Here is an 18,908-nt window from a genome sequence, read left to right as displayed (position 1 = left end):
TGTGTTTATTTAAAGGAATTGGGTTAATTGTAAGGCTTGTGTGTCTGAAATCCATAGTTTAGACTTCAGAAAGGCAAGTGCTAACCCTGCTGCCCACAAGTGGAATTTTTTTTCCTCAAGGGAGCATCAATTTTGCTTTTCAGGTCTTTCAATGCATTGGCTGTGGCTCACCCAGATTACAGACAGTAATCTCCTATAAAGTTAACTGGTCACTGAAACACTATCATATCCATGTTTAGATAGCATCTGACTGGAAAGCCGAGTGCCCTACCTCGCCCAATGCATCCTCAGTGACACAGAAGCTCGAATCACGGTTCTCTTTCTCAGGGGTCTGTGATTCTGTGCTTCTCTTTGTGGGGAGGGACAAAAGGGACAGACACAGCTAATGATTAGCAATAAGCAGATTAATATAGTGGGTGCTGAGGTACCTGCCTAGATGTGGCCTCTCTGAGACCTGGGAGTAGAGGGAGCAGTAAGGGTTATTATACATGGTGAAGGGACCCATTTAAGGTTGATGAATGAATCTCCAGTTGTTGCCTCTACTGATTACCAGAGATGCACAATTCTTTTCCTTCTTGTTGGTCACCCCATTCTTACAAATAATTTCCTTTTCAGTCCATATGTTTTGCCCCAGTTTTCATTTGCTTTTCTCATGTTTCTTCAGGCCTCTGTCTTTGTTTAATGCTTTTTTTTCTACTTATTCTCAGCGTTTGTCTTGTATTTTGTTTCATTTTACATGTCCTCACATTGGTACTGAACTCTCATTAGTGTGTGTGTAAATACTCAAGTTTCCCACACCATTCCCACCTAGAGCACAGTCTTGCTATCTGGGAACATGGATGAGATCCTCCGAGTAGCTCTAGCTCCCCTCAACCACAGATGTGATGTGAAAAATCTGTTGTCTTCACTGAGAAACAACAGAAAAACAAATAGTCAGAAAGGATAATTCTCAGGTAAGTTTCAGACAGTGGAATGCACAGTGAGACAGAGGAGGCTCTGCCATCTTCAGTCACCCAGGAAAACAGGAAGGACACACTGGGCTTGTTTGTATGGGCCTGGTCACAGGCCAGGAGAGGGGATTATAGACAGAGGGCCCACCTCCAACTCTGTGTAGAGCAAGAATGTAACAGATTAAACTTCAGTAATTTCCGGATCTGCATAATTATTCAAGGATCGGCTCAGTTAAAGGAGTCCTAGTACAGAAGTAACTTGGGCATGAGCCAGGGGTACTAGACTGTCTCTCTCAGACACACCCATTCCTGGAGGCTTCATAAACAGTCCAGGGAGGAACAAAGAGCTAGGTCTGGCATTTACATACCATAGTGTCTCATGAGGGTCTTACAAGAAACAAACTAGAACCGTGAGTTAGCTCCCTCATTGATACATTCTGCCATACATTTGTTTTCTATCCTCTCTGCCACACTTTGCCTCTCTTCTATGCAATAAGAATAATTCCCAAGGAGGGGCAAGAAAGCTCTGACCCCACCATCCCCACCCACACCACGTTCTAAGAGACAGTGAGGCAAATAGATCTTAATGAGAAAATAAGAGACAGTAAAGTTCTGCCCTCACGTTGCTCACAGGCTTGTGGTCAGGTTTGTGAGTGGTAGGTATTGGCCTCTGGCCAATACCTATGAGTTTTCTTGGAAGCAGGACAGACATTCCTACACAATGACTTGGGCAGATTTTGCTAACTCTATGAAAGCTGGTTAAACACCACATTTTACTGATGCAATAGGACACTGAATCATGTCCATAAAACACCTGCCCCATCAAGAGCCTTCTAAGAGAATGCCAGAAGCTGGAGTTCAGGGGAAGAAGATGAGAAACACAAGGTGGACCCTGCTAGCCAGATTGCTGGGAAGTGGCCCACACACCTGTGCCCACAGGCGGCAGGAGAGTCTGCTCTCACCCTGTGGGAGACAACTTGGCCACATCTACCAAATCTAAAGATGTTGCTCTCTGATAGGGCATTCCCATTCCAGGGGGTCAGACTGAAAACAAGCAGAGAAAGAGCTTCTGTGGGCAAAGAGGTCATTAAGTACTGTTCCACTATGGCAGGAAACCGGAAGTCACCTTATCACAGCCCCAACAGATGGGCACCATTAAAAGCCAACTGACAGACAGCAAATTGGTCAAGCAATGGCCGTGACTCATCCACATGGCTGACACTCACAAAGGATCTACAAACTGCGGTACAGGGTTTCAGGGTAAATCCTGAGGGGATTTAACTGACCTTGTCAGATACAAAAGTTACATTTTTTTTTTTTTTGGTGGAACTGGGGGATTAAACTCAGGCCCTTGTGCTTGCCAGGGAAGCACTTATTCCACTAAGTCATCTCCCCGGCCCCCAAAAGTTATTTCTTAACCATCCAGCAGAAAAGTATAAAAATGAGTATAAAAAGTAAAGTCATATTAATATGCTGAGCTATAAAAGGCTCAAGTCAACAACTTCTGACATTTCCAGTCCTCTGGATAACCCACTACTATTATGGACTACTGGACTATATTGGATTATTTTGCTGAATTCACACACCTATAATATTTAAATGGCAATGGAATACCCATCTCTGACAAAACTAAACAAAAACAGGAGATACAAATGAAGGACCATTTTGTATCTGTATATACAAAAGTTAGGATAGATATATAGCTACTTTCTCTTAAGTCAATGAAAAGAAAGATTTGTACTAATAGTGTTCAGACAGTATATCATGTCTGCATCTTGTACTATATAACCACTACAAAGACAACAATATACATGTATTAATTATTGAAACTGTCCTACTAATCGGTTTTGAAACTGTTTCATTGTTATTTGTTTCTCAATAAAATTAATTTTTTAAAAAAGCCAGCTGAGTTACCTGTCACAAAGCCATCCACAGTGCATGAAAACAGAAGCTGGTTCATAACAGAGATAGGACAAGAACATAGAAAAAGGAAAGCAATTTGCTTTGGGGTGGGGCAGACATGTGGTATTTTCTTTTTGAATTTTCTTTGAAGTTTTAAAATAACAAGTTAAAAAATGAAGGAGAAAGACTTTGTCTAATAAGAGGTGTGTCCCCGAGCTCTCTGGGCCTTGTAATAATTCTTGGGTGTCTTTTCTTAGTACACGGTACATCTAACAGTACACTAAGGACTGAATGAAGAAAAACTAGTGTATCCTAGACGCTGAAAGGGAAGGCCTTGGCCTTCACAGCAAATATAATAATAAAAAGAAAATACTTTTCCATATGAACATAAGTTTAGTGCCTTTCATGAAGGCAGTGATGTAGGATGGGTAACCTTTATCCAAAATTCTGGGAATCAAGTATCCCAGAATTTTTTTGGAATTTAGAATATCTGCTTAGACTTTACCAGCTGAGCATCCTTAATATAACAGAATGAAATCCAAATTTTTTAGATTCCAACATGATTCTCAGAATTTTCAGATTTCAGATCTGGATGTATCCCAGTGGTACAGCACTTGCTTAGCATGTACAAGGTTCTGGGTTCTGTCCCCCACACAGAAAAAACAGCTTCAGGATTTTTATAGGGATTACACTGAATCTGTAATCTTTTTGGATAGGATGGACCAATTTTCCAGTCCCTAAACATTGTTTTCTTTCCATTTATGTCTTCAATTTCTTTCGTCAATGATTTACAGTATCAGTATGCAGATCTTTCACTTCTGTGATTAAATCTATTATTAAATATCTTATTTTTTATAACTAGTTTGCTTATAGGATTTAAAGTTTTCTTTTTTGGATAGTTAATTGTCAGCATACATAAATGCCACTATTTTGTATGCTGATTTTGAAAACTCAATTTCCAATTTTATTATTTGTGAAGTGCAACTTTATCAGTTCTGCTGGGTTTTAGGAGTCTTTAGGGTTTCTGTAAAAGCATATCAGCAACAGAGGCAATTTAACTTCTTCCTTCCCATTTAGACCTTTTACCTGTGTCTTTTGCCACACCTCTCTGGCAGGCATGATGCTGAACAGAAGGAGCAGGAGTGGGCATCTTTGTGGTGTCCCTGACCTTAGAGGAAAGACTTTCTGATTCAAGTTGGTGTATGATGAAGAAGTCATAAAGTTAGCTGTGGACCTGTCATATAGGGCCTGGATTGTGTTCAGATGCATTCCTTCTACATCTGATTTGTTGAGAGGTTTCATCAAGGAAGGATGCAGAATTCTGTCAAATGCTTTTCATGAACCTACTATCTGTATGGTTCTGCCCTTCATTTTGTTAATGTGGTGCATCCTATTTATAGACTGGTGTTTGTTGAACCATCCTTGCATTTCTTGGATAAACTCCATTTGAGTATGTAAATGATCCTTTCAATGTGCTGCTGCTACTATTTAGCAGCCTAGTGATCTGCTGAGATCCTCAGGAACACATGATGTGAACCACCCCTGCCTCATGGAGACACTCTCATGGGGTAAAAGAGAAAGAAGGGTCAAACCCAAGAAAATTTTGTAGTTTCCTCTGGTGAAGCCTCAAGGGGCTGGGGAAATGGCTCAGTGGAATAAGTGCTTCTCTGGCAAGCACAAGGGCCTGAGTTCAATCCCTGGTTCTGCAAAAAAAAACAAAAACAAACAACAACAAAAAAAAAAAAACCACACAAGTCTGGTGAAGCCTCTGCTGTCACAGACATGCAGACCCCCAGTTCTGGGAGGTGAAGAAGTCAGAAGCCTGAGGGTGTGAGGCAAGCAGAAGGTTCGCACCTGATCACTGCCAGGCTCTGGATGATGTTTTCAGGAGACAGAATAAATAACTCAAAAGTGACAGAGACAAAATCTTGGAAGATATTCTTCTGGGAGGACTGGGCCTGAGTGAGAAGAATGGCAGCTTCAGACACAGTGGAGGGGGAGGCCAGAAGCCTTCGTGTACACTGGGAACCATGTGTAGATGCAGAGATGACAAGGAAAGTGCTAGGCAGAGAGGAGCAGGAGCCAGACACCCACAGCGAGATGACTCTCTGCTGAGAGGTGGAGGATGGCCCGGCAGGAATGAGGGAGCTCACCCCTGGGGGAAGTGAGGCTCATGCAGCTCTGAGAGAGGGTCAGAGCCATGTAGGCTCACTTGGACACTTTTGGGGGGGTATTGGAGATTGAACCAGGGCCTTCACAGTGAGCCCATCCACAGCCATTTCTCATTTTTCATTCTTTAATTTTTTTCCCATAATTTTATTGAGAAACAAATAGCAATGAGACAGTTTCAAACCAAACTGGTAGGACAGTTTCAATAATTAACACATTGCATACATTCTTCCTAGTGCTTAATTGCTATACAAGATGCAGACATGATATCCTATTTACAAACACTATTAGAACAAATGCCTCTATTCATTAAGAGAATGTAACTATATATCTATTCTAACCATTTTGAATACACAGATACAAAATGGACATTCATCTGTATCCCCTTTTCTTGTTTAGTTCTGTTATTTGAATATTATAGGGGTGTTAACTCAGCAAAATATTCTAAAAGAGTCTAGTAGTCCATAATAGTATTGAGTCTTCCGCTTGTACCTCAGATTGTAGATCCTTTGTCAGTGTCAGTCATGTGGATGAGTCACGGCCATTGCTTGGCCAGTATGCTCTCTGTGAAAGCCTGAGAGAATGTTTTCTCTCCATGTGACTCTCCTTAGGCACACTCTACATCATCAATCACTTTCCTCTTTGGCCCCATAATCTCCTTGATCAGAAAATTTGGGACACTACTGAGTTACATGATGTTACAGTACAAGTTCTCATATGTCCTGAGTCTTAATTGACCTTGGAAGGCTAGGGCCAAAATGTTGACTTTCCTCGCGGCCCTCCATTTTCAATAATTTTGGTCTGCAAACTTAGGTTGTTAACCCTCCAGAAGAGAAGTTTATTGTTATTACCATACAACCTAGGCTGTTAAGCTTAACCTCACTACCTGTCTGAATATCAAACATCTTAGGCATAACATGGAACAGGTATTTTTCATCAAGTATTGATATGTTGAACTTTAAGTCCCTACAGAATATAATGAAAAAACATTTAAAAATTAGAATATATTTTTTAAAAATAGGCATAAAGAATTATATAATTCTTATGTTTACATGTAAGTCCAAAAATCTAACCATATACAACCTTGAAGCAGGACAGTCCCACAACATTCCATTTCCTGTCTCCTGCCTTCAAAGTTAAATTTAAACATACACAAAATGCAGAAAACCCTCCAGCTGAGGGTATGGCATAGCAGCCCAGGGCTCAGGTCCTCTCTTCTCCTCTGACTCCCTTTCTGCCCCAGCCTGTTGCTCTACATGACTCTTCTTGCCAGCTACCCTGACACATGTGGCCACTGATGAGCTGTAACACTTTACTCAAGCCTCAGCTTTCCCCAGCACACATTGCTGATGAGGCACAGACTGAACATGCACAGACTGAAGCACCCACAGCACTTCCAATGCTTTCTCCCCAAAAATGTCCAGTGCAGTCCTGCCTTCTAGGGACGAGAGGCAGCTGCCAGGAGCAAGCTTCCTTTTGCCATGCCTCTGTGGCCACCATCCCCAAATACTGTCACTTTTCCTACTCCAAAACCCTTGAAACTAGAGACTTAGCAGAGTCTTCCCTGTTGTTCTATGCTCTATCCCAGGGAACCAGGCTGGCTCACAGGAAAAGCTATCAGTGAAATGATGTCCAGAGAGCAGGCCATGCTGTACTTCCTGATAGCTTCCTGCTCAGAATATGGTGTGGGTAAGGAAACTTATACCTGGGGATGAAAACAGAAAACTGGTCCTACAGTGATAGTGAATTATAAAAGGAGAGAAGACTCAAAGGACCTCTCGTCTATCTCCCAGTGAACACAGCACATGTGAGAGAAATGTAAGAGGTACTCATGGTACATTTAAAGATTTTAGGCCACCTTCCCCTCTAAAATACATTCACTTCCTGAGCCCCCTTGGTGTCACCTCCCAGCCCATACAATTTTTTAATGAACATTTTAATGCAAGCACAGTGATTCATGAGTGTAGGTGACTTGTCTGCGTGAGTGACAGCACAAAGCCAGGAGCCCACGCACAGGTTCCTCCGCCTCTCCTGACTGTGCAGGACAGGCCCAGCCACAGCCACCAGCCACAGCCAGCCCACAGCTGGGAGGGTGCTTTCCCAATGGCTGTTCCTCCAGAGAAGTGCTCTGTCCACACAGGCCTGTGACTCTGACAGGAAAACCTAATCACAATCTGTGTTCCTGCTCAGGGAGCTCCACACTGGCTGAACGGGAAATCAAAGTGTAGCTCATGCTACGGATGTGGATACGACTGGCAAGGTGCTGCCTTCCACGTAGCTCCAAGGAGGAAAGGGTATAACCAGGAAGTTTATGATCTCAAGGAGCAATTCTCAGCCTCCAGACAGCTGAGATACCTATGCTTTAATTGTTCTCTTATGTTTGTGCCTATTGAAAAGTGAATTCTATTCTTTTAAATTAAAAAGTCAACCTCCAAATTTATTTTGAGGTTACCATAAGTACTGCCTTAAATGAGGCCTGAGTATCACAGGGATGTTGTGACTGCATGAGTCTTCGCCTCAGTGGGAACTGGGGTGAGTGACATGTGTGTCTCTTAAGAGCTGGAGTCCAGGACAACAGGTGTGTAGATGCTGGAAGAAAGACCAATATCAAAGGAGGTGAATGAAATATTCTGTATCTCATTAAGACCATGACTCCATCAACTAAAAGCTAAATTAGTTAATGCTCCATTAAGAAAGAAAAAAATACTGCCAATTCAACAGCAAGACACACCATCAATTATAATATATTGGTTGATTTTGGGGATGTTAAAATGTACCCACCAAAAGAATTTATCTTGAGGCCAGGAAGATAGCTCAGTAGAATAAGTGTTTGCCTGGCAAGCACCAAGGCCTGAGTTCTATCCACAGTTCAAAAAAAAAAAAAAAGAAAAGAAAAGAAAAAAGAATTTATCTTAAAACAGGGGAAACTAATACATCAAGATCTGAGATCAGGCCTCTGGGAAGACCCAGCCTTGCTGTGCACCAGGGTCTCCTGGCTTGTTACAGCCCACAGTCTGATCCTGAAGGTCTGGGGCCAGCCCTGAAAGGCTGCATTTCTAACCAGCTCCCAGGTGGGACCCATGGCACTTCAGCACAGAGTTGCTGGGATAGTCACTGCACACAAGAAGATGAAAGGGCTCTGAAAATAATATCATCATAAACCATGCTGGACCAGACAAGCTTTCGGCACACAGACTTCCATCTAATCCTTTGGTTTTCCAGTAGGAAATAGGCCCATTATCTTCTCCACATCATGAAGATGACACTGTAACCCAGTGGCATGGGCACAGGCCTGAATTGTCTACCAGGATGTGGTAGACCAAGCCACCTTGCTTTGAGCAGACTTCGTTTATTTGTTTTGTGTGAGATAGGGTCTTGCTAGCCCAGGCTTACCTTGAATTCACCATTGTACTGTCTCAGCCTCTCCAGTGCTGGGATCACAAATGTGTAGCACAATACTACACTTGGAAGATTTCTTAATGTGTTAAACAATACTGTGGTTTGTCTGGTGTTAAGACCTGACTGATTTGAAAATGTCTGAAAATCACCAAAATGGAAAGAAAGTACTTCACAAACTGTGATGTGCTAAAAAGACTGAGGTGCCTACAACAGGAAGCCAATTCTCCATGGCAGCTCGGCCACCTCCTTATTCTTGTAGCATCCTCAAATCAATGATATTCAACAATGTACCACAAGAAGCTTTGTCTGTGAACAGACTACATGGTCTTTGAGGTGCCTTTATTAACTGGAAAAGCTCCCCCTAACAGTTGGCATTCATAACCGAGATGAAACTCAGTGAAAAAGTTCTGCAATCCCAAGGAGTCCCAGCCAAATGCTGTAGACCACACACTCCCAAGTCAATAGGCCAAGAACCTATTTTTGCAGCTCAGAGACTGGGGGGTCCAGGGAATACCTCCCCACAGTGTGGTCTCTGGCATGCTGGTTATCTTCAATGACAAGCCCTTCAATCAGAAAATGCTTGCAAAGGCTTTACTACAATATTCCCCCATCTGGCTAAAGACAGTACTTGCTAAAGAGGAAACAAATATTTGTGGTCCATCCTTAACTCTTCATTAAACTGAACTCATATCACAAAAAGGAAGATTGAGAATACCACAAAATCTGGACAGCCTTTCTCTCAAGCTATTCTCTGTCTCCTGGGCCCACTCAACTTCTGAAGAAAATCATTTACACATTACTGTCTGTTTCTGCTTCCCCACTAAAAATAATTTACTACCCCTCAAAAACGGTCTATATTTCCTTATCTCTCTCCCATTGAGACAAGCATATATAAGTATCTGCACCTTGTGGCACATTGGGCACTATCTGTCCTACAAATGCTGTCATGCATGTTAATAATGTTGTATGCCTTAGTTGCTGTCAGTCTGTCTATTGTCAGTTGTTTTTGGCAAACCTTTCCATGGAAAAAAGAAAATTTTTCTCTTTGCCTCCACATAACCTCTTAGGAATTATCTCCCTTAGATGGATAAAACCTGAGGTAAGCACAATTGCTAAAGCTCATCACCAAAACATGCCAAAAGGCTGAGAACCTGCTAATGGCTCTATGCCTGGCTCCTCACCTACCCTGCCCCAACTGGATAAGAATGCATGAGCAACAAACTCAACTGTGGTTCAGCCAGAGTTATTTTCATCATAACACAACTTCCCATGAACATGAAATCACATTCCCAGCCAGCAGGATGTCGTCACCCAGCAACTTTGCCTCTGGCAGGGAGGGAAGTATTACTAGACCACAGCCAGCCATGTCCATGTGCCATTTCCCAGTCCACAGAGATGATCTGTTTCAAATCTGAAGCCAAATTGGAAGAGGAGCAAGTGCACTAAGCACCTGTGAGATGATGCAGCAGACCCCAGGACCTTCATCCCCCTGGATACTGTGTGCTTATTCTGCTCCAAAAGGTCTGCAGTGCTTACAGGGCTATGTGGAGACTGTCAAGGAATGGGTGGCAGCAAGACTGTGCACTAGGGCCTGGACTGCTCAGAGACAAGACAAGACAGAGCTTCCTACTCTCAGCACTACCTCTTTATGACATATGTCTGATGCCTCCCTGGTGAACCCCAAAGTGGGGCAACGTAGAATGGTGGTTACTAGGGGATAGGGAGCAGGGTGTCTTAGTTATTTTTCTCTCCTGGCTGACACAAAATATCTGGCACCCAGAGTTAAAAGAGGAAAGATTTATTTAGTTCACAGTTTGTGGAGGTTTTAGTGTCTAATTGGTCATCTCAAAGGCAGGGTGGCATGATGGAGGGGCAACAACTCATGGTAGGCAGAAGGTAGCAAAGCAAGCAAGAGATGCCTACAACTCTTTCTATCTCCTATATCTTTATCCATGCTAGTTAGGGCAGGCAACATCCACACCCTTAATCCTAGTGCCTTTGATGTAGCATCAAAGCATTGGACCATATCAATTCCAGCATCATACACCCCAGTCATCTCTGAAGAAGTCCCACCATGAGGTTTTGGAGGGGATATCTTAACATAAGCCATCGCATTCCATTCCTGGCCTCCCAAAGATTCATGTATATCTCTTTACATAAAATGCATTTAGTCCATCTCCAAAAGTTGCCAAAGTCCTGACAGTTTCAACACTGTTGAAAAGTCCAAATCCAAAATTTCCTCTGAGATTTAAGGCATACTCTTAGCTGCAAGCCCCTGTTCAAATGAAAAGGAAGTTAAACCCTTCCAATATTCAATAGTACAAGATAGACAATTGCATTCCAAAAGGTACAAACAGTAAGATACAAAGAAATAGGAACAAAGCAAGATCAAAACCCAGCATGGTAAACATTAAATCCTACAGTTCTACCTCTAGCATCCCCAGAAATCTGTGGCAAGTTGTGAACTCCAAAGGGTTTGGGTGGCTCCATTCCTGCAGCACCTCGAGAAGGTCGGCTCCTCCCTTGTAGTTTTCCTCAAATGCTCCACATTCCTGGCTTCTCCAAACTTCTGGTGCCTCCATGGCACCTTACACTTCACACTCACAGCTTCACATAGCCTTCTCAGTGGCACATTGCCTGGCCTCCCAAGTCTTCTTATGAAATCTTGGTGAAAGCCTTTTTGACTCCACAATTATTGAATTTTGCATGCACCTAAAACCTGCATCACAAAGATAATGCCATGTCTACTGCCAGCTGGAACAATAGCCAGGCTTTCCTTTCTCTTGGCTGTCGGAGTCCAGTGCCTATGAACAAAATTCCAAGGCACAACTTCCCTAGGCCACTGTCATTCCAGAACATGGTGCTCTGAGGCTCTCTTCAAAATGAAGTCTTTCACTTGCAATTTTGAAGCTGCAAAGGGTGGAGTCCTGCTGCTTCTTGTGAGGCCCTCAAGCCAAATTTTCTGTTATCTTCTTCTGAAATACATAGTTTTTTTCTTGCAAGTCTTTTCAGAGACCAATTTCTCCTCTGTTCCATCTTTCCAGGGTACAAAGATTCAGAAGCTTCCTTTTTAGTCAAATTCATAATGTTTTGAATCACTCTTCTGATTTCTCTCCTCTTGATTTTCAAGCCCCCTACAGTAGCCGTGTCATCCCTCAACATTAGACCATCTTGAAATTTCTTCTGCAAGAGTAATTAGCCCACTCTCTTAATCTTAACTCAGGCAAAGTCTCTGGATACAAACAAAATACAGACAAACTTTCTTTCTTTCTTTCTTTCTTTCTTTCTTTCTTTCTTTCTTTCTTTCTTTCTAATATATATTTTTAGGGAAGGGTCTACAGGGTGTTCAGGGTCTCACTACTAGATTGGACTCATAGTGACCTGCCTGTTTACAGCCTCCCAAGAGCTGGGATTACAGGCGCGTACCACCATGCCCAATCTTAATTGCTGTCTCAGCGTACCCCATGGCAGGGCTGGCACAGTAGGCCCAGGGATCGAGCCCCCAGCCCCTGCGCCTGCTTTCAGGCACTTCAATCTGCTGAGCTATTTGGCCGGCTCTCAGACAAACTTTCTGCCAAAACATAAAACACATTGTCTGAAGTCCAACAGCTAGTGCAGTCCTTCCCAGCAAAACCTCCCAAGCTTGGTCTTTACTAGCAGGATTTTTATCAGCCTTCTGGTCTTCTAAGTTCTGACCAGAATCTCCCATACAATATATCCCTAGGTGTTCCACTCTAGGCATCTCTGAACCTTTCAAAATCCCTCCCAAAAGTTGTTCTCAAAGGCTCCTGAACCACACATGGTTAGGTATAGTCACAGCAATGACCCTAGTTTTGGTACCAAATTGTGTTTTAGTTCCTTCTCTCTCATTGCTGAGATAAAATATCTAACATCCAAAGGAGGGAAGGTTTATTTAGCTCACAGTTTTTGGAGGCTTCAGTCCCTAGTTGTCTAGCTCCAAGGTAGGGTGGCACTGCAGAGAAGAAACAGTTCAACTGTATCTACTGCACAGCAAGCAGAAGGTATCAAAGCAAGCCAGAGATGACCACAGCTCTTTCTATCCCTTATATCTTAGCCACACTACTTAGGGAAGGTAGCACTCACACCCTTAATGCTAGTATCCTTGATCCTAGTGTTGCGCCATGAATTAATCCCAGTGTCACAAATTCTATATGCAGACATCTCTGAAAAAGCCCCACCCATGACTGCATAAGGATGGTGGGGAGCATCTAGACACAGCCATCATAGAGAGATATGGTCAAAGGGCATGAAGTTTCAGTTAGACAAGAAGAGTGGGTCTTCAAGATCTCCTGTACATCACAGTGACCATGGTTAATAATAATATATATCTAAACTGCTAAAAGATTAGATTTTAAATGTTCTCACTACAAAAAGATGTGTGTGATGTGATGGACTTCAAGTCAGCTTGGTATCACCATCCCCAAATATATCAAACCATCATAATGTATGCCATAAATATACACAATTATTGTTTGCCAATTTAAAACAAGTATTTAAAATTTAAAACTAACGGACACTACGACCAACAGGGATTTAGTCCTCATAAGGCTGCTCCAACACCATGAACCAGTGTGTAATCCCGAAGCAACAATGAACAAGTGCAACAATGTGCTCTGCTCCTTTGTATCAGCATCAAGACACCACCAAGCCCGTGGAAACTTAAGTCCTGTTCCTGCTGGGTCCATTGCCTATCCTACCCAGCCACAGCCCGATCTGGGTCAGATCCTGAGAGAGGCACAGTGGGATTGATCTACTTGGTCTAACTGCAGATTTAACATCCCTAACCACTGAATGGACCAACTGTGGGTCAAGCAGAAAAGGCCTTGCCCACTTCCACTGTGCTTTGTGAAACTAGAGAACACAAAGACAGAGCATCCATGGGGAGTCCTGGGGAGTGACCCCCACCTGGAAGTTCATTCAGTGTGCTGTGGTCAGGGCTCAAGTGTCAACTGCTTCTGGCTATGGGTAGATCCCAGCCCTGGCCTCACTTGCAGGAAGCTCTGCTGGGTCTGTAGGTCTCCTGTATTTAACATGTATCCCAGTCTTTAGTCTCACTGGTAGTTTTATGCTGGTACTTTTCCTCTAGTTCTGTTCTTTTTGATATTAGAGTTGCTTTATAAGGTTAATTTTGGTTGTTGTTTTGAAGTATTGGTGATCGAACCTTGCAACACTCTATCATTGAGCTACATTACCAGCTCTCTTTTAAAATATTTTAGTTTGAGAAAGGGCCTTGACAGTTTTCCCAGGCTGGCCTTGAATTTGCAATCTTCTTGTCTCAGCCTCTCAAGCAGCTGAATTTATAGGTGTGCAACACCACGCCTGGAGCTCTTAAAAAGTTTTGAAATAAACTTGGAACACCCCAAATCTAAGCTCAAATTAAACTATGAAAATATCCCAAAATGCAAATTCAAGTTTGACTGGCTCAGAAGTTATGAGTCAGAGGAGTGTCATTTAATCCTCACCTGGACATGGCTCAAGGAACATATGCAGATTACAGCAGGGGAGGGTAGGCTTAGAGAGGTCTACTACTCTTTGCTGACTTAGCAGTATCTGATGAGCAAACAGCCTACATGCATTTTCTTACAAGAAATTCATGCAATGGTCAAGTGTCTCTAAACTAACCATTGAATGGAGGCAGTGCTGAGCACTCACTGCCTTCTAATTGGGGGTGCTTTGTGTTTGGCATAGTGATTGCTGTGAAAAGCAAGGTGTCCTGTGGCAGCATCCATTGGCCAGTAGTGTCCTCTGCCTTCCCATGTTGACACGAGTCCCAGGGGGCCAAATCCGGGGTTTCAGCTGAGCAGTGATGGTAAAAGGAAGCACAAAAGCAGATGTCCCAGCCTCTTCCCTATTCCTCTCAGTGCATGTCAGCCTGAGCTTGGTGTCACCAAGAGCTCTGCTCCTAGCCCAGCTCTTACCCAACCCGCACAGAAACACCTCACCTTCCAGATCAGTCTTAATCCTTGTGATCTGCAAATCACCTTTGTTTTTGAACAGATTGTCTCTAGACTTTCCTATAAGGAAATCTATGAGTCCCCAACTCACATCTTCATCTTCCCATTTCTGTTGGCCTCTTTTCATAATGGCACCAATTTACCCTGCAAGATCCTTACAGGGACTCAAGAACATCCAACATGGGTTCATACTCAAAAATCACTTCCTATGAAGACTGTCATCCTGAAAGTCAGTGGTGAGGGCCCGCTGCCAGCTGAGTAACACAACTGCCCTCAGTCTGCCATGCACCCAGGAAACAGGGTCATCCAAAGAAGGGCATAAACTCAAGCCACCAAGAACTTCAGAACAGCAAATCCAACCCTTCTGGCCTGTCCATTCCAACAACAAGAAGACACAATTTTTTTTTTTTTTTTTTTGCAGAACCGGGGATTGAACTCAGACCCTTGCACTTGCCAGGGAAGTGTTTATTACACTGAGCCATCTCCCCGGCCCCAAATTGTTGTTTTTTTAAAAAATGTATTTGGTCAGGGTGTCACTATACAGCTCAGACTCATAGTGGTCCTCTGTTTTCAGCCTTCCCACTGCTAGGATTACAGGTGTGCGCCACCATGCCCAGTCTCAGTGGTTGGGTCAGCATGCCCTCCCCAGGTGGCAGAGCCAGTGTGGCATGTGGTGTGCCAGGAATAGAATCTTGGGTCCCTGTGCTTGCCTAAGCAGGTACTTAATTGCTGCGCTATCTTGCTGGCCCTTCAAATTGTTGTCTTATTCCAAATAGATGGGAATACTCTAAGTAGTTCTGAAAGTGGCTATTTAAAGTTTAGTACTTCTTTGAAATAGCCTGACACTGACTGAGACTTGAAAATGTTATATATACTTTAGGAAGTTAAAATTGCCAGTGTAACAGTGGAAATCCCAGTGCCACATCTTGCAGATGAGGGAGAGCAAGTAGATCTAAGCAAAGAATCGTGGCATTAGTCTCTCTGAATCAGCCACACAGGGCAGGCAGGCTGGATTATGAATCTAACAGGAGGAAAGAGTGAGTGTCACGTACATCAGGCACATCTGCTGAGGTCTGGAGGAACTGCTGGACAGCTGCAATACAACACCCACACAAGGAGAGGCACAGCTGGCTTCCTGGTGCCTGTCTCAGGTGAGGCCTGCTGCATAGCCCTGGGGGTTACCACAAGGAACCATGGGGCCATGCCAGGTTTAGCCAAGCACCCACTCCCTGCCTGTGCACTACAAAGACCCTCAGGCACTCCACCATGTCTCTGCAGTATGGTGAGGGAGGGGGTGGGCAAGAGTTGATGGTCTGAGCCCCACTCTGACTTTCCACTCCTTGTCCAGGGCTGTTCTGACCTCTTTCCTGCCAGGAACCAGGGACCCTTGGGCAAACATAACAAGGAATGGAACATATGCAGCTAGACATGTCCTCACATGTAAAGTCCCTTAATTAAAAGATGAAGCTAAATATACATGGTCATCCCCTGATGTCCATGGGGATACATTCCAGGACCCTCCAACACAACCAGACCAATGGATGCTCAAGTTCCTTACATCAAATGTATAGTATTTATTTACACAGGTCCTATAGACATTCTCCTATATACTTTAAGTCATCTCTAGATGACAACAATACAAAATACAATGTAACTGCCATGTAAATAGCTGTTATGCTATACTACTTGGGGAATAATTACAAATAAAAGACCAGTACATGCTCAGAACAAACCCTTTTTTCAATTTTTTGTTTGTTTTTGGGTGATGAATCTAGAGCCTCATGTGTAGTAGGCTCTACCACTGAGCTATATACCCCCAACCTCTCATATATTTTTGATCTAATATTAGTTGAATCTTTGAATGTAGAACTTATGGATATGCATAGCCAACTATGTATAATATGTATATAAGAATATAGTTCCTACTTGTGTGTATTACTAGTAAGTTCAAGTAGCTGTCCTTCTGAGTGTGTGTCAGGGGGGCACCAACCTCCACCAGCCTCCAGGCCTCGCTGATGATTGCGTACTGCAGGCGGTTTAGGGCAAAGCCATCGATCTCCCTCAGGAGTCGCACGGGGGACTGTCCGATCTTCTTCATCAGGGCGTGGGTTTTGTCCATCGTGGCTGGGGCTGTCTCAGGGTGAGGGATCAGCTCTACCAGTGGGACATAATATGGTGGGTTCACCTGAGGGAGGGAGAGACAGAAGAGACGTCAAGGAGGTAGCTTGCAGTGTGGGGTGTTGCTCTGTCTCAAGATCAGTGAGGCAGGCACACCTTTAAACAACTCTTAGATACAGCATACAATGACAAGGCACTGGAGAAATAAAAGCCTTTACAAAGGACACAGAGAAGAGAGTTAGAGGTTTGTGAAATTGTGGTTTATTAGAAGAAAAGCATAGCAAGGTTGTGCTCCCATCTTTTATGCTTATGGCAAATCCCCTGGCTGCTCCAGAAGAGGTCTCTGCAAGCAGTCATCTCATTGTCACAGCTTCTCCCACCCTCCCTCTCTCTAGCATCTGGCCTTCTTCCACTCCAGTATGAAGACGATCAGCTTCTCTCAAAACTTGGTATTTCTTTTCTTCCTCCATGTTGCACCTCAAATGTCTGCCTCCCAGCCTAGCTTCTCTGCTTAGCTCTGGCAGTCAGCAGGCCTAGCAGCCTTCTATTGGCAGAGGGAGACTGTCTTCAGGGGACCCAAGGGACACACTGGCCCAATCCAGGACTTAGCCTTCAGCTCTGGTTTTCTTGGTTCATTTTGAGAAACTGTCTTTGTTGATTCCCCACTGAGAATGAGCAAACTTTCCAGCTCACCACTGAGCCCAGTGGACCACAGCAACCTGGTCCCTACAAGGATGGGAAGGACAGCCGTGGATGGGGTGAGGGAGCCTGATATTTAACAAGAATGAAGGCTCAGTTCAGGAAAATGAAGCATTCTGGAGTTGGATGGTAGAAGTGGCTGCACAGCAATGTGACAGTATATAATGCATCAGACCACACACTTCAAGTGGTAAGCTTCATGTCATGTATATTTTATAATTAAAAATAAAAAATAAATTAAAACCAGGTCTCTGATCATATTCCTTCCAACTCAAAATTCTGTAGTAATTGCCCACCTCCCACTATAAGAGCCACAGCTAACTAGAACACTTGGGGCTCTTAGGGATTTGGCCCTTTGCACCCTGTGAAATGGGCCTCAACCCATACTTTGTGTCCCTTTACATAATCTGAAAGCTACTGACAAGGGGCTTTAAGGTGTCTCCAGCTGGGTTGGTGTCACTCTGGTCAGAACACAATGGCCTCTGACTGATGAGGTCAATCCCTGTTCCAGGTTCAATGGTGATGGTGGCTTTTTGTTTCTCACAATAGAGAGATGACACAGTTGAAGGGCTCCTGCTTGACAGGCTAAAGGACAGACAGGCTTGCTGGAACACCTGGGCCCTTCAGCAAAGAGACACGCCCTCCAGAAATGGGAAGAGACACATGCCCAGGAAAGGAGGCACTTTCTGAACTGTTCCAGGAGGTGGTCTGTGGCTCTGCCTGAGTAGCTGCATGTGGCTGGAGGCAGAGAAGGCTATGGCTGCCAGGCTCTGTAGGAATCAGGAGGGACCAGCACAAGGGAAGCATTCTTTGTCCTCTCGGGGATCTGAAACGGAGCCCACGCATGTGATTGCAGATAGCACAGCGCACCAACAGAGGCTTCCTTCACCCTCTTACTGCAGATGGAACCAGCCAGCCCCACAGGGAAGTGGCTGGCCCTCCCAGGAGGCGGCTGGGCCATTGACCATTCATTCACACAGTATGGGGGTGGGGCAGGTCCTCTTGCACTTCCCAGGGCTAAGCACAGGCTAGAGACACTGGGTGGAGAATACTGAATGCTCTATATTTTGAGACTTTCGGCAGCCAGTTTTCCTATCCCACAAAGACAGCTGAAAGGAACCCTCTGAACAGCAATAGCACAGGCTTGGACCAGGCAGCAACATGCAGATGCACAAGGAGCAGACAGACGCACACCCATCCATCCCCAGGGACAGCAAGTCCGGCCGTAAAACATCTAAGTCACCACCAACACCAGGCTGAATGTCCTCCATGTCAGACAGGAGGGCGAGTCAGAAAAAGTCCAAGTGAGGGGCAGGCAGCAGGGATCCTCTGGGCGACAAATGGAGGACACAGACCTGATCTAGTTCCAGGCTGTGCTGATATACAGCAGTCCCTAGGAATGTATGCATCTGCCTGGGCTCGTCCTCACAGGCAGGACTGCCCTCTCATCAATGAGACCCCTGTGAGCATCCCTGGACCACTGTGCTCCACACACTGAGACAAGCAGGGAAGAGAAGGGAAAGCTTGAGAAAGTGTGGTATCAGGAGAACTTTTCACTTCTCTGACCAGTGGCTGCTATTGGTTCTAAACACAGGTTACAACTGAATGCAACTTTGAGACAATTCTGACCAACATACACCATGGCCACACTGTCAACTCTAAGCTCTCCACGTGGTAATTCCAGAGACAAGGAAGA

General features: G+C 44.2%; 1 protein-coding gene across 2 annotated transcripts in view; it reads right to left on the bottom strand.

Moving 5' to 3' along the window:
* The window catches only part of Cryl1 (crystallin lambda 1), a 170,685-nt gene that overhangs the window by 9,086 nt on the left and 142,691 nt on the right, over positions 1 to 18,908 (bottom strand). For both annotated transcript variants that reach the window (XM_004639372.3, XM_023699190.1), the window contains exon 5: positions 16,386 to 16,580. In XM_004639372.3, coding sequence (XP_004639429.2) covers positions 16,386 to 16,580 — 195 coding nt within the window. The remainder of the gene's footprint in view (positions 1 to 16,385; positions 16,581 to 18,908) is intronic.

This window comes from Octodon degus, unplaced genomic scaffold (assembly GCF_000260255.1).
Source record: "Octodon degus isolate 3935 unplaced genomic scaffold, OctDeg1.0 scaffold00111, whole genome shotgun sequence".
Lineage (NCBI taxonomy): Eukaryota > Metazoa > Chordata > Mammalia > Rodentia > Octodontidae > Octodon > Octodon degus.
Note: the sequence above shows the minus strand (reverse complement) of the source record. Positions and strands in the feature narration are given on the sequence as shown.